This window comes from Canis lupus, chromosome 18, assembly GCF_011100685.1.
Source record: "Canis lupus familiaris isolate Mischka breed German Shepherd chromosome 18, alternate assembly UU_Cfam_GSD_1.0, whole genome shotgun sequence".
Lineage (NCBI taxonomy): Eukaryota > Metazoa > Chordata > Mammalia > Carnivora > Canidae > Canis > Canis lupus.
In genome coordinates this window covers 17,158,074-17,175,861 of record NC_049239.1, presented here as the reverse complement: position 1 = coordinate 17,175,861, position 17,788 = coordinate 17,158,074, and the positions used below count along the sequence as shown (strand labels likewise).

The 17,788-nt window shown below is 41.4% G+C and overlaps 2 protein-coding genes across 2 annotated transcripts in view; one reads left to right on the top strand and one right to left on the bottom strand.

Moving 5' to 3' along the window:
* The first annotated feature begins 1,569 nt into the window (after positions 1–1,569).
* PMPCB (peptidase, mitochondrial processing subunit beta) lies at positions 1,570–14,461 on the top strand. The gene is made up of 13 exons (XM_038562779.1): positions 1,570–1,743; positions 2,282–2,422; positions 3,341–3,427; positions 4,015–4,144; positions 6,936–7,134; positions 7,533–7,612; positions 10,358–10,470; positions 11,458–11,601; positions 12,582–12,742; positions 13,564–13,649; positions 13,730–13,818; positions 13,981–14,056; positions 14,139–14,461. Exons 1-13 carry the CDS (start codon positions 1,573–1,575, stop codon positions 14,201–14,203), a joined length of 1,542 nt encoding a protein of 513 aa, XP_038418707.1. The 5' UTR covers positions 1,570–1,572; the 3' UTR covers positions 14,204–14,461.
* Positions 14,409–17,788, bottom strand: part of DNAJC2 (DnaJ heat shock protein family (Hsp40) member C2) — a 35,018-nt gene continuing 31,638 nt past the window's right edge. The window contains 4 exon segments of the mRNA XM_038562778.1: positions 14,409–14,548; positions 14,787–14,941; positions 17,203–17,310; positions 17,409–17,509. Of these exon segments, the coding sequence (XP_038418706.1) occupies positions 14,474–14,548; positions 14,787–14,941; positions 17,203–17,310; positions 17,409–17,509 (439 nt within the window). The 3' untranslated portion in view covers positions 14,409–14,473.

The following is a 17,788-nucleotide window of genomic DNA, read 5'->3' as shown; positions in this document are numbered from 1 at the left end:
TATATATTTGTATGTTTGTATTTCTTTATTAACAGTTAACACACATTTGTTTTGGAAACATGAAGGAATAACCTTGGCTGTCCTTATTATGTAATAGAGCCTGTGGGCTGAATCTGTGAATCACAGCACCAAGGGGAGGTGGAGAGAGAGGAGTCCAGAAACATAAGTGGGAATCAGATCATTAAGGGCCCTATCTGCCCTATACTAAGGAGCCTCCACTTTATCCTGACCACAGAGTTACTGGAGGAATTCTCATAATAGGACTGTCGTGCTAAAAGTTGCATTCTAAAAAGATCCTTTGGACAACAATCTGAAAAACTGTGACCACTGGGCTGGAACAGATTCAAGAGGCAGGAGAGGGTTGTGTCAGTTGGATGCAGAGAGGAGAAAAGAGAGGTGGTAAGGCTCGGATCCAGGTTTTTGGTGTGGATGTCTTCATGATCGTAAGTCTCCTTGGCTGTTTTGCATTGGACATAGAGGAACTGAAGTTTGGACAAATTGATCTTGAGCTGCCAGTAGGGGAGTCAGGTGCAGTTTTCTAGTCATTGAATGCTGAGTCCTGGGCCTGGTGCTCAGGAGAAAGGCCTCCAGATAGACCGGGAAGTCCTGTGGGAATAGAAACTGTTGGGGAGAGTGTGCAGAAGAGGCCCAGGTCCGTCAGGCTACAGAACACCAACTTTCAGGGCAAAGGGTTCAGAATTTAATAGCACAGGCTTTGCAGCCAGACCGCCTCTTGTTGGCATGGTGACCTCAGGCCATTTACTTTACCTTAATTTCCACATCTGTAAATGCGCATAAGAATAGCAGTTAGGAGAGTGCTTACTTTATTTTTTTAAAGCATTAATTAATTAATTAATTCATTCATTCATAAGAGACACAGAGAGAGGCAGAGACTCAGGCAGAGGGAGAAGGAGGCCCCATGCAGGGAGCCCGACGCGAGACTCGATCCCAGGATCCGGGATCATGACCTGAGCCAAAGGCAGAAGCCACCCAGGTGCCCCAGCGCTTATTACTTTAGTTTCATTAAGTGATCTGTGAGTAAAGAACTGCCTGAGAAAGTAAAGAAGGAACTGTGAAAAGGAGGAGGAAAATTTCCGATCTACGACGTTCCGCCTTTAGGGCCGTGAGACACGGTCCGTGAAGCCTCCACGGCGAAGCAAGCAGTGGCCTCAGCAAGAGCAATCTCTGTGGCACGAAGTGAACCAGACTAAAAGGCTGAAGAGGGAGTAGGTCGACGACCCACCCTCCCGCCGCGACCACCGTGTCTCTTCCTTAGGGACAGTCTGGGGTCGCTTGCCCTGGGCTTAACCAAGTCCACGGCCGATGGGACAATGGGTCGCAGCGGCGACCTTGAGCTGCTCCACCCCGGAGCCTCCCGCGCCACAGGGGCTCCCGCATTCCCGCTAACCCGACGGCTCGTGCCGGGAGCCCAGCCGCAGGCCCCGCTCCGCGTCTTCCCGGGCGCTCCAGGGAGCGTCATTTCCGCCGCGGCCGGAAGGCGGGGCGCGGCCTCTGCCACGGGCCTCGGGTCACGACCCCGGAAGCACATCCCCCTCGCGGTCCCGAGCGGAGATGGCGGCGGTGACGGCGGTGACGGCGGTGTCGGCGGCGGCCCGGGGGCGGCTGTTCTCCGCAGCGCGGCGGCGGCCCTGGGCCTTCGCGGAGAGGCGCGCGGTCGGAGGCGCCGCCGGGAGGGCGAGCCGCCCTCCGCGTGTGTGGGTGCCGCCCGCGCGCGGCCTGCCGGTGAGGGGCCCGGTCGGGCGGGAGTCGGCCCTGAAGGCCGTGGTGGCACGGAGCCGCCTTTCAGAGCCGGAGCGGAGTTCTGAGCCCGAGGCTGAGCTCCCGCCGCCGCGGGGCCTCCGCTCACTCCCCCAGGGCCGCGGGCGGCCGCCTCGCTTCCCCTCGTGCGTGTCCAGGGCGTCCCGCTTGCCCGGAACCGCGCCCGCGCCGCGCGTAGCGACCCCTCCTCCCCTCCTCCCCTCCCCGCAGCGGCCCCGAAGCCCCGCAGCCCCGCAGCGCCTCCTTGGCTTCCTCTCCGAATAGGAAAGGTTTCTGGGGGAGGCGCTGAAATAAAAAGCGGTTTCTTCCGCGTGAGGGTCCTTTCTGGTTTTCCCCTAAGGGTTGGGCAGGAGGGGCGCCAGGTGCGGGCTGCAGGAGTGCGGAGCGAGGCCCCGAGGCGGCGGGGGTGGAGGAGAGACGAGGGCCCCCGGGGCGGACTTGGCGCTCTGAGCGGCGCGCGGGGTCGGGCCAGTGACGGCCTCGCCTCCTCCCCCCCGACCAGTCGCTGTGTTTAGGAGGGAGTCGCTGGAGAAGTACACAGGCTGCTCCCCAGGTGGTTCTGAATGTTCCTGAGACGCGAGTAACGCGTCTGGACAATGGACTCCGAGTGGCCTCCGAGGACTCTGGGCTCTCGACGTGCACGGTACGTGATGACGGCGACCCCTTCTCTGGGGACAGCAGGTCGATTCCTTTTGTAAGATTTTATTTATTGCTTCATGAGAGACGCAGAGAGAGAGAGGCAGAGATACAGGCAGAGGGGAAAGAGGGCTCCTGCAGGGAGCCCGACGCAGGACTCGATCCCGGGTCTCCAGGATCAGGCCCTGGGCTGAAGGCAGGTGCTCAACCACTGAGCCAGCCAGGCGTCCCAAGAAACACATTATTTTATTATTATTATTTTTTTAAGATTTTATTTATTCATGAAAGAGACAGAGAGAGGCAGAGACAAAGGCAGAGGGAGAAGGAGGCTCCTGCAGGGAGCCCGACGCGGGACTCGATCCCGGACCCCGGGATCACGCCCTGGGCTGAAAACGGCAGGGTCCACCCGGGCTGCCCAAGAAGCAGGTTCTTTAGGCTGCTCTGTGCCAGCTGTTCTTACATAGATTGTCCTGTTTGATCTTCAGTCCTTTGTAGTAGGCATAATCACACCCAATTGAGGGGCAAGTTGAGCAAAGTTAAATGTTTTTTTCCAAGGTCACAGAGCTAAGACATGACAGAGCCAGGATTTGAACCTAGATTTCCTGACAGTCTCTGATGTTCTTTATAACTGTAGTTGTCCGTTGGCTGTACTAACAAGTTGGGCTACAAATCTGGGTCCTCAGTAAAATTGGCAAGTGGATAACTTTAGCTTCCAGGAAAAGCCCAAAGACCAACATTTTTAAATCTCATCGTCCACTGGAATGTGTTGTCAATCCACTGAAGTAAAAAAATCTTTAGTGTTAGGACTGGAAAGCATTTGCCAATAAAAGGAAGGAGCCTGCCCTCTCTCTCCACTTCCTATTCCCCCCCCCCCCCCCCATAAAGAAAATGATGTTTTATTTAATTTTTCCTTGACTGCATTAAGGTTGGGCTCTGGATTGACGCCGGAAGTCGATATGAAAATGAGAAGAATAATGGCACTGCTCACTTTTTGGAGCATATGGCTTTCAAGGCAAGTTGTAAGATTTTATGAATTTTCTTTAAGAGGCATCAAGCACAAAATCTCATTCTGAGGCAAAGAGAACTACTTCAGTAGCCTGGTTTGTGTACATATGTATTTTTTTTTAGATTTATTTGAGAGGGAGAATGCATGTGTGCGCCTGGGGTCAGGAGGGGCAAAGGGAGAGAATCTCCAGCAGACTCCTGGCTGAGCGCAGAGCCCCACACAGGGCTTGATCTCATGACCCTGAAATCGTGACCTGAACTGAAATGAAGTCGGATGCTCAATGGACTGAGCCACCCAAGCACCCCTAATAGTATAGTATGTTTTATGTATTTAATCTTTTTTTTTCCAGGATAATTACCTGAAATAATTACTGAAATTTGCTTTGTAGAGTTGAAACAAGGATTTTCTCTTGGCATGTAAGGGTTATCTGAAAGTATACCATTGTTTTTGAGACCCGATGCATTTTAGGAATCAGAGTCGGTCCTTGCATGAAACTGATGATGCTTATGTCCTCAAATTCGTTGTCTGAAGTGCTTAGAATAGGTGAGAAAGAAAGGAAGGTATCATAATTTTCGTCTTCTTCTTTGTTTCAGGGCACTAAAAAGAGATCCCAATTAGATCTGGAACTTGAGATTGAAAACATGGGTGCTCATCTCAATGCCTATACTTCCAGAGAGCAGACTGTGTATTATGCCAAAGCATTCTCTAAGGATTTGCCAAGAGGTATTGTCACTATGTATACTGCAGTTAGGTAATTTCCACAGGTTCAAAAATACTCTAGTACTGTTTTTACTATGTCTGTTGTGAAAGAGTAACCCTTAGAAATGTGAAAAAAAAAAATCAAATTCTGGGTGAGGGGGCACCTATTTTTTATTTTTATTCTCTAAGTATGACAAATGATATCAAATAGTTGTAAGTTGCAAGACTCGTACAAACCAGGCTCTAGCACTTGTTTCAAAAATACTTTTTCCAGATCCTTATGTGTGTAGTGAAACAGTTTTAATGCTTTTGCAGTTTGTTGATGATTTCCTTTGCAGTGCAGAAGTTTTTTAGTGTGATGTAGTCTCACTTGTTTTTTATTTTGTTGTCAGTTTCAAAAATAAAAAATAAAAATAAAAAAAATTGCTAAGACCTCTGTCAAGGTACTTTACTGCCTATGTTTTCTTCTAGCAGTTGTATAGTTTCAGATCTTAATGTTCAAGCCTTTAACCCATTTTTAGTTAGTTTTTGTGTAGTGTGTTAGATAATGATAGTTTCATTCTTTTGGATGTGGCTCTCCAGTTTCCCAACAGCATTTATTGAAGAAACTGTCCTTTTCCTGTGCATATTCTTGATTCCATTGTTGTAAATTAATTGACCATACATGTGTGGGTGTATTTCTGGGTTCTCTGTTCTATTCTTCTGTGTATCTATTTCTATGCCAATATATACTGTTTTGATTACTGTAGCTCTGTAATAGAGTTTGAAGGGAAGGGAGTATGATGTCTCCAGCTTTGTTCTTTCTCAAGATTGCTTTGGCTCTTTGGGACGTTTTGTGGTTTGATACAAATTTTAAGATTCTTTGTTTTAATCCTGTGAAAAGTGCCACTGGAATTTTGGTAGAGATTGCATTGAATCTGTAGATTGCTTGGGTTAGTGATGGGCATTTGAATATTCTCCCAACCCAAGATTGCTTGGGTTAGTGATGGGCATTTGAATATTCTCCCAATCCCAATGGAAGAGCTTTCCATTTACTTGTGTCATCTTCAGTTTCTTTCCTTAATGTCTTGTAATATTCAGAGTTTAGGTCTCTTACCTCCTTCATAAGTTTAATCCTGGATATTTCTTTTGGATGCAGTTGTAAATGAGATTGTTTTCTTAGTTTTTCTTTCTGCTAGTTTGTTATTATTGTATAGAAATGCAACAGGTTTTTATATTTTGATTTTGCATCCTGCAACTTTACTGGATTTATTCATTCTAAAGTTTTTTTTTTTTTTTTTTTTTTTTTGATGGAATCTTTAGGGTTTTCAATGTATGTTATGACAGCTTTGCTTGTTTCTAATTTGGATACCTTCTATTTCATTTTCTTGCCTAATTGCTCTGGTTATTAGGAGCATTTTTTTTTTTTTTAATTTCCCTGTTCTATACAAAAACAAACTACCACCTGCAAGTAAATAAAATAAAAATTTTATAACATGGTAGTTTAACTTGCATTATAACCAATTAAAATGACAATAGTGGGGAGCATGTTTTGGTTTGACTTGTAAAAAATTGGTAAGATTCTTAATGATTTCCTCAGAAATGTTTTACTCTAGGACTAGTTAGGGATTAACAACAGAGGGTAGACCAGGCTGCTCTAAAGGGTTGTTTATTCTAGCTCATCCCTCTCTTTTTACACAGGAAACAGCAGGGAAAGCAAAAAAAGAGGGCTAGAGAGAGGACAAGACAAGGGAGAAACCACTTTTTTCCTCCTGGCTTCCGGTTGGGAAGGACAGAGCCCCTGCCAGTGCAGTGGAAAAGCCAGGAACCTTCTTGATCGGAAGTGCTCTCTGAAGTAGCTCTTTCAGGGAGTTTGCTTACGGTTTTTATCCCCTCTGTTGGGTGAAGCCTGGTGTATGAGGTCATAACAAGATATTCAGACTAAGGCTTTCCCAAATGTCCATGATCACCCATCCTTGTCGGTAAGAGATTTGGTTATACATCAGGATAGGTATATTTACAAATTAAATACATGTACTAAACACATAGAATATCAAACATATGTTAAAAAGATTCTGATTAAAACAAATTCCAGGGAATTTGAACTCCCACTTGAACAAATACCAGTCCAGACTACCAATTCTACATAAAATAGAGTCTTCACACAGGATTCCTTGTCCTCCCATGTCTTTGGGCTCTTGGGCACCCACATGGCCTCTGGTTCTCGTCTGGACAGATGGTTTTTATTTGATTTTTGCAGATAATTTTTTCCCTTCCTTTGGTCATGATTTCTGCCCCAACATACTTTGGTGTGGCAGTCTTTTTTCCTCATGGGCAAAATGAGGGCAGTCTAGAGGTAACTAATGATAGTTGGAATGTAACCTAATTGCTTCTGAGACAAGGCCCCTTAAAGTGAACTTAAAAGGAACAAAAGTTTGCAGTAAAGAAATTAAAAAAAAATTTTTTTAAGATTTTATTTAATTATTAATGAGAGACACAGAGAGGGAGAAAGTGAGAGAGGTCGAGACACAGGCAGAGGGAGAAGCAGGCTCCATGCAGGGAGCCCGATGTGGGACTCGATCTCGGGACTCCAGGATCACACCCTGGGCCGAAGGCGGCGCTAAACCGCTGAGCCACCCGGTCTGCCCTATGTTTTATATTTTTAATTTTAATAGTGTCCTTGTAGGTATATTGAATGTATAGAAAAATTTGTTTCTTTGTGGTTTAATTATTTAGTCAGAATCGAAGGATGATCAGTGTCGTGGTTTCTGATGCTAGTTTAATCTTAATATTGAAAATTAAGATTCTTGGTGTTTCTTGCTTTATTTTCAATTAGCTGTAGAAATTCTTGCTGATATAATACAAAACAGCACATTGGGAGAAGCAGAGATTGAACGTGAACGTGGAGTAATCCTTAGAGAGATGCAGGAAGTTGAAACCAATTTACAGGAAGTTGTTTTTGATTATCTTCATGCCACAGCTTATCAAAATACTGCACTTGGACGGACAATTTTGGGACCAACTGAAAATATCAAGTAGGTAAAATTCTCAGGATTTTTTTTTTTTTTTTTTTTGGAGAAAAATTTGAGTTTTGAAAATGAACATTCAGAAACATTCAAAAAGTGTGTTTCAAAATGTACTTTTTTCTTCCCTGATATTCCAGATGAAACTAGTTAGCTATATTTTAGCCCCACCTAACTCTCAGGTATCAGGGGCTCATGGTTACTACTGAAATAACAAGTGATGGTATTGGATTTTTTTTTTTTTTGATATAAAAAAGTTGAACTTGTTCTGATACTTGTTACCTTTATCTCATTTCTGACTGCCATTTAACTTAGAGGCTTTAAGGGCCAATTTAATGTGAGGTGTGTATTATGTGAAGATCAGTGCCTTTTAGTTTTCTTTTATATTGCTATTCTTACTCCATTTACAGATCTATAAATCGTAAGGACTTGGTGGATTATATAACCACACATTATAAGGGGCCAAGAATAGTACTTGCTGCTGCTGGAGGTTAGTTGATTTAAATTTCTTTATGTTTTATTTTATTTCTTATTGTTTTAAAGATTTATTTATTTATTCATGAGAGGGGGCGGGGGCAGAGACACAGGCAGAGGGAGAAGCAGGCTCCTTGCAGGGAGCCAACATGGCACTCGATCCCGCAGCCTGGGATCATGACTTGAGCCAAAGGCAGGCACCCAACCGCTGAGCCACCCAGGCGTCCCTCTGTCTGTTTGAAACACATAGAGTGATGTGCTTATTACTTGGATCCTGTTGGGATATGTCTTGGGATTTTTTATTTACCAAGCAAATTATTTGATATGCTGTTTAAAGGAAATGTGGAGCACTGGAAATCAACTTTTCCTGTCTTCTCTTCAGTAGAAGTTTTTTAATAGAAAAATTTACGTAGGTGTACACACATAATGGAATTTACTTGCAAGGAAAGGGGCAAATGAACAAACTGGGAGTTAATGGCATTTGCAAGAAGGTGTGTTAGAGTTTGGGAATCTCTTGAGATTTTAAATTATTGAGAACCAACTTCATCCTTGGTCAGGCATGAAATGGGTATGTTGTTCATCCTTTGATTTGTTCATTCACTCAGTAGATGTAGTTACTGAGAAAGGGAAGTTTATAGGGAACCATGAGAGTGTTTAATGGGAACCCAAACATGCAGACGGCATTAGGACAAGGCTTCCTTGGGGATGGGTTTTGAAGCCAGTGGATGGAAGAAAATTCCTGTTAGATTCTGCTGGATTTCCTGGCAGTCTGAATTTAGGCAAACAGTATATTTTATTGGTTTCCAGTTTATTTACTCTTGGTCTTTTTAGGGCAAGACAAAGATAGACGGTGTTCTTTTGTGTAAATTTAATTTCTCTTTTTAGAAATGATAGTAAATTAAAAATCTAGTTGCCTTGGATAGATTTCTGTGCTAATTACTTGGGAATAATAGAGAAAATGAAAATGATGGTTAAGTATATCTCTAACATGTTATTCATTGGCCTCTGAAACTAAATCATGTGACCTTTGTAATAGTAGGCAGTTCCCTCTATCTCAAGAGAATTTAAGAGAATCTCAGGAGAATTCTAAAATGGCTGGTGCTGAGTGGGGGCGTGGGGGTGGAGCCCACAGTTGAAACTGCCTGAGAAACAGGAAGACAGAGGAAGCCTCAACCACTGTGCTCTTTGGAATGTCTCTGTTATTGTTGGTGGCATATGGACACAGCGGGTTTTATCATAGTTCATGGGTTCATTTTGACATTGCTAGAGTTGGGATATCTTACAGTTAATGGCCTGTCCTATGTGAATTATCGGCAATCTATCTTGGTACATAAATGATGAACCTTATAAACAACTGCGTCTTAAATTCAGTGAAAAAGACCAGAACTAGCTTTGTTAAAAAAAATTACTGGCTCCCTGCGTTATGGATAAGGAAACGCAGAGGTTTTGGAGCAGGAACTGAGCACCTGAAATGTCCAATCAGGAGGACTGTAGGTGAACTTAGTAATAAAACAGTGGAAGTTTGTGTCGTCAGGTGCTGAGAACTGTGTGCACGTCCATGATTTTTCACTCTCTGCTTGTCATTCTTGGGACACCAGGGTCTTCCTGGTGTTTCATCACCCTCTGGATTGATAGCCAGGGTGGCTCTCCTACACAGTGCTTCTGAAAACATGCAATCAATCATACATGGTCTTGTTTTGTACCAGATTTGTTTGGGAAATATGGGTGTAAGTTGTACTTTTACATTCTAAAGGAATGTTTCCTATGAAGAACCCTTGGAGGAATTTTTTTTTTTTTTTAATTTTTATTTACTTATGATAGAGAGAGAGGCAGAGACACAGGCAGAGGGAGAAGCAGGCTCCATGCACTGGGATCCCGATGTGGGATTCGATCCCGGGTCTCCAGGATCGCGCCCTGGGCCAAAGGCAGGCGCCAAACCGCTGTGCCACCCAGGGATCCCCGGAGGAATATTTTTTAAAGCACTTGCTGCATACCTAAATTTGTTTTCTAAATTTGTCTTTGTGTTTAAGAATCCTTCACTGACTGTGTTTGGGTCATGAGTTTGAATAGTCATGTATATAGAACCTATTCTTCTCAAGTTTTGGATGGCCAGCAGTGAATATTTGGATAGCTCTGGATTTATTCAGAAATTTAGATGCAATTATTTTATTCCTGAATTCTGATAGCAGAGCTCAGAGAACACTCATATTTATATTCTTTTCCACTTTAAAAAAATGTACTGAGGGATCCCTGGGTGGCTCGGCAGTTTAGCGCCTACCTTTGGCCCAGGGCGTGATCCTGGAGCCCCGGGATCGAGTCCCGCGTCAGGCTCCCAGCACGGAGCCTGCTTCTCCCTCTGCCTGTGTCTCTGCCTCTCTCTCTCTGTGTGTGTGTGTGTATCTATCATGAATGAATGAATGAATGAATGAATGAATAAGTAAATCTTAAAAAGTACTGAAAAGTGTTTTTGCTAATTTGCATTTTGGGACTTTAAGTAACTTAACATGATTTTGTATGGAATGTCGTATTTACCATCTTCAGCTGTGAATTTATGTTGATGAAAACTGTTAATTATTCTACAGACTAAGAAAGCTGTGCAACCCCTAACCTTATAATAGCAAGGAAAGTGTGCTGTGAGCTTACTCTTTAATGGCTTTAAGCACATTATACCACCTTGAGCTTACTAACAAAGCTTGGCAGTTAGTTGTCTGCTTTAGGTTGTGTTGCTACTAGATATATGAAATATTTTCCTTCAATTTAGGAGTTTCCCATGATGAACTGCTTGAGTTAGCAAAATTTCATTTTGGTGATTCTTTGTCCACACACAAAGGAGAAATACCAGCTCTGCCTCCCTGCAAATTCACAGGAAGTGAGGTAGGGCGAGCCTCCTTAGCTAGTATTTATATTTAGCCCTTTGGGTTTCTTGTGTTGTATTTATGAATGAGTATACAAAATGTGCTTGTTTCTAACAGGAGTAAAATGGAAGAAACCAGAGGCTTAAATTAAAAAGGGAAGAGGTGGGATCCCTGGGTGGCTCAGCGGTTTGGTGCCTGCCTTTGGCCCGGGGTGTGATCCTGGAGTCCCAGGATCGAATCCCATGTCGGGCTCCCTGCATGGAGCCTGTTTCACCTTCTGCCTGTGTCTCTGCCTCTCTCTCCCTCTCTGTGTCTCTCATGAATAAATGAATAAAAAATTTTAAAACATTATAAAAAAAAAAAAAGGGAAGAGGTTGTATTCACGTGCTTATATTCCATATTATTAACCACCTCTCTTTCCTAAGGAAGCACGGTTTTGAGAGAAATGTTGTAATTTGCTTTTTGTGCTTTTTCTTTGACGCTATGCCCATTTATATATTGTGAGGTATAAAAATGTTATTCTTAAAATGCCCCAAATTTTGACTTTCATCTTGGGTTTACTCCTGGTTAAGTTCTGCCCACAGTATATTTCTGTGAGAATTGGCTACTTGTCAGCTGTAGCCTGAAGCTCATCAGAGGCCTCCTTTGCCACATTAGGGATGATACTGAAAGTACATGGAGAGAGGTGTCTGATGTTGGTAGAGGCACAGGGCTGTGTAGCATCAGTGGCACAAAAATAAGCCTGTTATGTCAGTATTAGAATAGTACTGATTTCTACCAGTGAAATAACCTAATACTTTTTGACCACGTCATCAGTCCTCTGGTGGCTGTCTGTAGTATTTCATTTGGAGACCTTTTGGTGAGGTGTTCTTTCCAGAACCCAAGAAATTTTTCCAGATTAGATTGTTCAATGTAACATGGTGGTGGCATGATTAAATCCTCTTTCTTATTAAGCCTATTAAACAGTGGCAGGCTTAACTGGAGTTTTGTTTTGTTTCCTAACTAGATTCGAGTGAGGGACGACAAGATGCCTTTGGCACATCTTGCAGTAGCTGTTGAGGCCGTTGGTTGGGCACATCCAGATACAATCTGTCTCATGGTTGCAAACACACTCATTGGCAACTGGGATCGCTCTTTTGGGGGAGGAATGGTAAGTTATTTTAAAAATGATTTTCCATAATAAATGACAAGGTGGAACTTTACTGTGACTAGACTTGTAAAATATAAACTGATCCTGAATATCAGAAAGGGAGACAGAACATAAAGACTCCTAACTCTGGGAAATGAACTAGGGGTGGTGGAAGGGGAGGGCAGGAAGTGGGGGTGACTGGGTGGCGGGCACTGAGGGGGGCACTTGACGGGATGAGCACTGGGTGTTATTCTGTATGTTGGCAAATTGAACACCAATAAAAAATAAATTTATTATTAAAAAAATAAATAAACTGATCCTGGATTGTGTCCTGGGCCAGAAAAAATTTTTTGTGTGTATATAATAAAGTTTGTAAGTTGGATAAGTAGTAAAATTTGAATAAGGATAGAATGCACTAATAGTATCATATCAATGTTAATATTCTGTATGGAGGCTAATTTCCTTGTTTTTCAGACGTGTACACAAAACATTTAAGGGTAAAAAATCAGATCTCTGTACTCAAACAGCTGAGAAAATTTGTTAATGATAAACATGGTGAAGTAACAGTTCTTAGGGAATTTGGATAAAGGGAATTTCTTGTACTATTTTTGTAACTCTTCTAAAATTCAAAATACAAAGTATGTTTGTACTCAAGATTTCAGCAGAAAATAGTTCATATAAATATCTTAGGATTCACATGTAATAGATTTTCAAATCTTTAAGCATACACAGCCAGGAGCCCTGCAAATTGGGTTGATAACAGCAGTGAATTACGTTAGAGGTGGTGGGGCTACTATGTTAATTAAAAGATTTCACTGCTTTTACATCGTGACTTTCTGAGGACTTAAGTCTCCTTGAATTTTAAGTTCTTGTTGAGATGTTGCTAGATGAAACAAACAGTCTCTGGGGGGCATTCACTATTTGCCATAGGACTCATTTTTCTTTCTGGTAATTTGGGCACATATACCTATAGATGTCTTGGACAAATTTTTTCCTTACAGAATCTGTCTAGCAAGCTGGCCCAACTCACCTGTCATGGCAACCTCTGTCATAGCTTCCAATCCTTCAACACTTCCTACACAGATACAGGATTATGGGGAATCTATATGGTTTGTGAACCAGCCACCATTGCGGACATGCTACATGTTGTTCAAAAAGAATGGTGAGAACATGAATCTTGCTTAGAATTCACACTTTTAAACTAGTTTCCGCCTCACATGGTTGGTGATTGGTTTTGATGATGTCAGCATTTAATCAAGAGAATAAGACTGAAGAATAGCAGTGTTTGCCATGTTTTTAAAGATCTAAGTCTCATGTGTAGCAGACTTAACTAGAGGAAATTCTTAATCCTTAAACAGATTACTTAAGAAAGGAGATCCTAAAAGTTTGTTTGGAAAGTATGTCTATAAGTTATCTGTCTTGGAAAGGTGGTGTTATGCAAATGAATCCAAAGTTGTCATTGCTAAAAGAAAAATGTATTGTTTTACTCCGAACTAGTGCCTTGAGACAGAGACAGAAAGTCTGATGCTGCTTGGAAAATTTTTTCTTAGCTCTGGTTCCTCTCCTCCACCATTCTGAAATGGCTTACAGGTCTATAAATCTCATCAACTGGGTAATTATTAGATTCAGCTGGATTCTTTTGAGAAACTAGTGGCCTCCAGACCCATCCTCTAGCATGTCAGATCCTAGCATGGGGATTGGGAAGTCTCAAAACGATTGTAACATTTCTCAAAATGTGGTCAGCCTATTTTCATGTTATATTGAAATGCTATCTGTAATCATACTACTTTTGAGAGATTAATGATCCTGGGAAAAGAATCCATGATATTTTAGCTTGTGTGTAGCTACCGAGTTGAAGTCCTAATCACTTCTATGTCTTGGTATAGGATGTGGACTACAGCATCATATCTTTAAGACATTAATTCAAAAAGCACATAACATTTTCAAACTACTTGACATTCTGATTTTTCCAAATGGTTTTAGGATGCGACTCTGTACAAGTATAACTGAAAGTGAAGTTGCACGAGCCAAAAATCTTCTGAAAACAAACATGTTGTTGCAGCTTGACGGTAAGAATAAAGACCTAATTCTGTTCTCATATGGTTGATCTGTATTCCAATATTTAGTTTTTCCTTCTGTTTTTAAACAGGTTCCACTCCAATCTGTGAAGATATTGGTAGGCAAATGTTATGCTATAACAGAAGAATTCCCATCCCTGAGCTTGAAGCAAGAATTGATGTGAGTAGTCTCTAGATACTATAGGGGCTTGTAGAAAAGTTCCTTGTTACAAAAGCTGAAAAGTATGTATCTTAAATCCCTGCTTTAGTTCTAAAAAGTTCCAGGTATAGACTTTGTCTTTACCATAAAAAACTCTGAATGCCGGTATCTTCTCTATTTCAGGCTGTAAATGCTGAGACAATTCAAGAAGTGTGCACCAAATATATTTATGATAAGAGTCCAGCTCTTGCTGCTGTTGGTAAGCCCGGCTCCTGTTCTCTCCGCACAGAGTGCCTAAGTACTGGTCTTTTATTCACTTTCTGTCTTCTTTTAATCCTTAGGTCCCATTGAACAACTGCCAGACTTTAACCAGATTCGCAGGAACATGTGCTGGCTTCGTGATTAAAATGCTCCTATTCTAAATATTTTGGACATGTATATTTATAAAGCTAACTGATCTGCAAGTTTTAAGCTACCAGTCCCTAAAGAAAAAAATAAAAACATGTACTTGGAAATTTGAGTGAACAACTACTGCATCAGACTTTGGAAGGATAAGACCACCACAGTGAATGGTACATCACACTTTCAAATCATCACTATAATCTTAAGAATGAAAATTTGTACAATATTTTCAGTTTTATTATAAAAATGCACACACAACAAAGATTGTCATAAGTCATTTCTTGGCTCTACTTGCATTCAGCACTTGCTCTTGAGCAGCTTTCTTTGCTTTTACCATCTCGACAAGTTCCTAAGAGGGGAGAAAGGTGTTAGTTTAAGATGTTGTCAGAATTTGCATACTTTCCTAATATTTGCTTTGGTACAATTATGTAAAACATTCTCATTGGGTAAATCTATAATTAAGACACCAATGGAAAGGCTTATTTTTACTAACTGCCAGGCTAGAAAGCTTCAAGGTTTGTCATTTCTTTGGAATATAATTTAAATGGTAATGGAATCAAATCCATAAGCTCTGAAAAGTCGATCACCTTATATCGCTTCATGCAGTCCTTCTTTGTCCTGCCAGGCACTGCTTCTGCTATTTTTTCCCATCTTTCAGGTGTATTTACTGGGTATGTTTTTAAAGCCTGTTCCAAAAGCTTCTGTTCTTCCGTTGTCCAAGGGGTGAAATCTGTGCATGGGCCTGTTCAAGAAAAATTTCTATTTGAAACCTCTTATTTTATTTATTTTTTAAAGAAAGTGGTACAGAGAAGCCAGTCCACTTATTTCAAAAAAAATTTTTTTTAAGATTTATTTATTTATTTATGATAGAGAGAGAGAGAGGCAGAGACACAGGAGGAGGGAGAAGCAGGCTCCATGCCGGGAGCCAGACGCGGGACTCAATCCCGGGACTCTAGGATCGTGCCCTGTGCCAAAGGCAGGCACTGAGCCACTCAGGGATCTCCTGAAACCTCTTATTTTGATAGAAAATTCTGAAAAAAAAAAAAAAAAAAAAAAAAAGAAAATTCTGTTGCAGCACCTTCCCGGGGGAGTCTTCTGGTGCACAGGTATCTATTCAAATCTGTGGTAATTTTGAAGAAACTTTTAGGATAGCTCACATTCCCTAAAATATCTCAAATATCTGCCTTATGTTCCTGGTCTCTTACAACCTAATAAATATCCTACCACACTGGTTCAAAAAAGCACAAGTCATATAAGAGCTGCCTCAAACTTTAGGTGGGTGAGACCCTGAAAAACATTCTCTTTGTATACTGGAGGAAAGAACCTAGCAAAATTAAACGCCCAAGGCTTCAGTGCTCCAGGGGCATTAGATTCTGTGTTCCAGTGTGGCATTTTCACATCCATCCATCAAGTTCTTTTGGAGCTACTACTCTACTAAACTAACCTCTTTGTGCTTGACAAGACCTACAGGTATCAGAAAATGTAGGTCTTCCTAAGGATGTAAGTATTACATATCACATTTCTGTAGGAAAATGAAAATGCTAAATTGTTAAAAAGCTGAAGTCAGCTTTTAATTCCAGGAAGCCCTTTGTGGAATTTCTTTTCATTGGTCTCAGGCCCACATTTAACACCACAGATTGAACTCATTTCCTCTCTGGGAACAAAGACACAGGGAGAGGACACAGGGAGAGGAAAACTCCCTTTAGAGTGCCCTCTGCGTGTTCTGGAACTTCCCTTTGTGACTTACCTTAAAACCGCCTAAATAATGCCCAGCCTACACAAAAAAAACCCCAGAAACACTGATTTTTGCAATCACAGTGTGATTTTTTTTTAATACAAAATAAGCCTCTTTAATACTGAAATTTTGGGATAGTACCAGATTAAGAATACAGGAAAAGTGGGACTTAGAGGACAGGGATAGGTTATCACATAGAGTTAGTTAATGCCGAAACATATTTGGAACTGACCTGGAAAGCATATCCCAAGATTAGTTTAGGGGGGAGAAGAGATTGGTGGCTCACAAATGTAGCAAGTGAAATAGAACTTTCTACATTTTTGTTACTACTCACAGAAAAGAGTCACACACCCTAAATGCACATGTAAAACATGGACAAAAGTTTTACAAATAATGCCCACTTTTTAAAATAAGGTATAATGAATGCACTCTGATATTTGCTATTTGTGACCCATCTATGGGCCATAATTTACAGTTTGAAGCACATTAGTCCAAGGTAATCAAATTAGCTATAACACCGAGACGTCAGCACCCTAACAGGTTTTAACTAAGTTTAATTTTGAAATAACCCCTGTACATGTTACTCAGATTCCCCAAATCTGAACATAATCTTTACCATGCTTGCTTTTTTTCTATATTAACAGAGGTAATTTATTCTGAACCATGTTAAGTTGTAGACATGATGCTCTTTACTCCCTCATTTTTCCTTAAGAACATTTCCTTAATTATAGGGTATTTTTCAAAGTCTGGAAATTAAGCTTGATAAAATACTATTATCTAGTCTGTAGACCTCATTCAAATTTCAGCTGGCCCCCTAAATATCCTTTAATACTGATTAGCAAAATTTGTTAAACGAACCCAGCCCCTCCGCTAACGCATCTGAAACGGAAGAACTGCAGTTCACAGTGGTGTTGGGTGAAGTCAATCTGTGAATGTCCTAGATATGCTTGCTTTCCATTATCACAGTGTGAGCACATGGCTAGCATTTTCTTTCTATCTATCTATCTATCTATCTATCTATCTATCTATCTATCTATCTATCTATCTATCTATCATCTATCTATTTATTTATTTATTACAGTCACACAGAGAGAGAGAGAGAGGCAGAGACACAGGCAGAGGGAGAAGCAGGCTCCATGCACCGGGAGCCCGATGTGGGATTCGATCCCGGGTCTCCAGGATCGCGCCCTGGGCCAAAGGCAGGCGCCAAACCGCTGCGCCACCCAGGGATCCCCCATGGCTAGCATTTTCTAAAGAAAAACCATTACCTTCAAATCGTTCTGAAGGTGTTGCATTGTCGGCTTGAGGCACCACTCCATGCTCTTTTTTAAATTTATCAAAAGCCTTTTTGTTTATGTCATCTTTTTGATGAGGGTCTGAAACATGAAAATTACAGTTCTCATTTAGTCTTTCATTAAATTGCATAGATTTTAAAAATATTTATTATAGTTAGCAAAGAAATTGATTCGCTCACCAAGTTTTTGAAGACTCTTTGCTTTGCCAATAACATCTTTGGCAGTTCTCTTGACTCCAGAAGAAGAGTGTATGTTCATATAATTAGCGATAACTTCCCATCTAGAGACATCAATATAGTAAGTTAAAGGGTAAAAATGCCCAAATAAAATTTAGAATGACCCAGATATCTAATACAGAATTAGCTTTAAACTGGTGGTCTCATTATTACCATCTGGACTATAATACCTCTTGCTTTTCATATGTTTAAACCAATTGTATATAATCTTGGTTTCAAGTCTATAAAAAAACCTTACTGATACCTGTGTACAAACCAAGAGAAACGAAATCCTACATTTGTGTGTACTGCCATTTGGACACAAATTCTGTGAACAGTCTGTT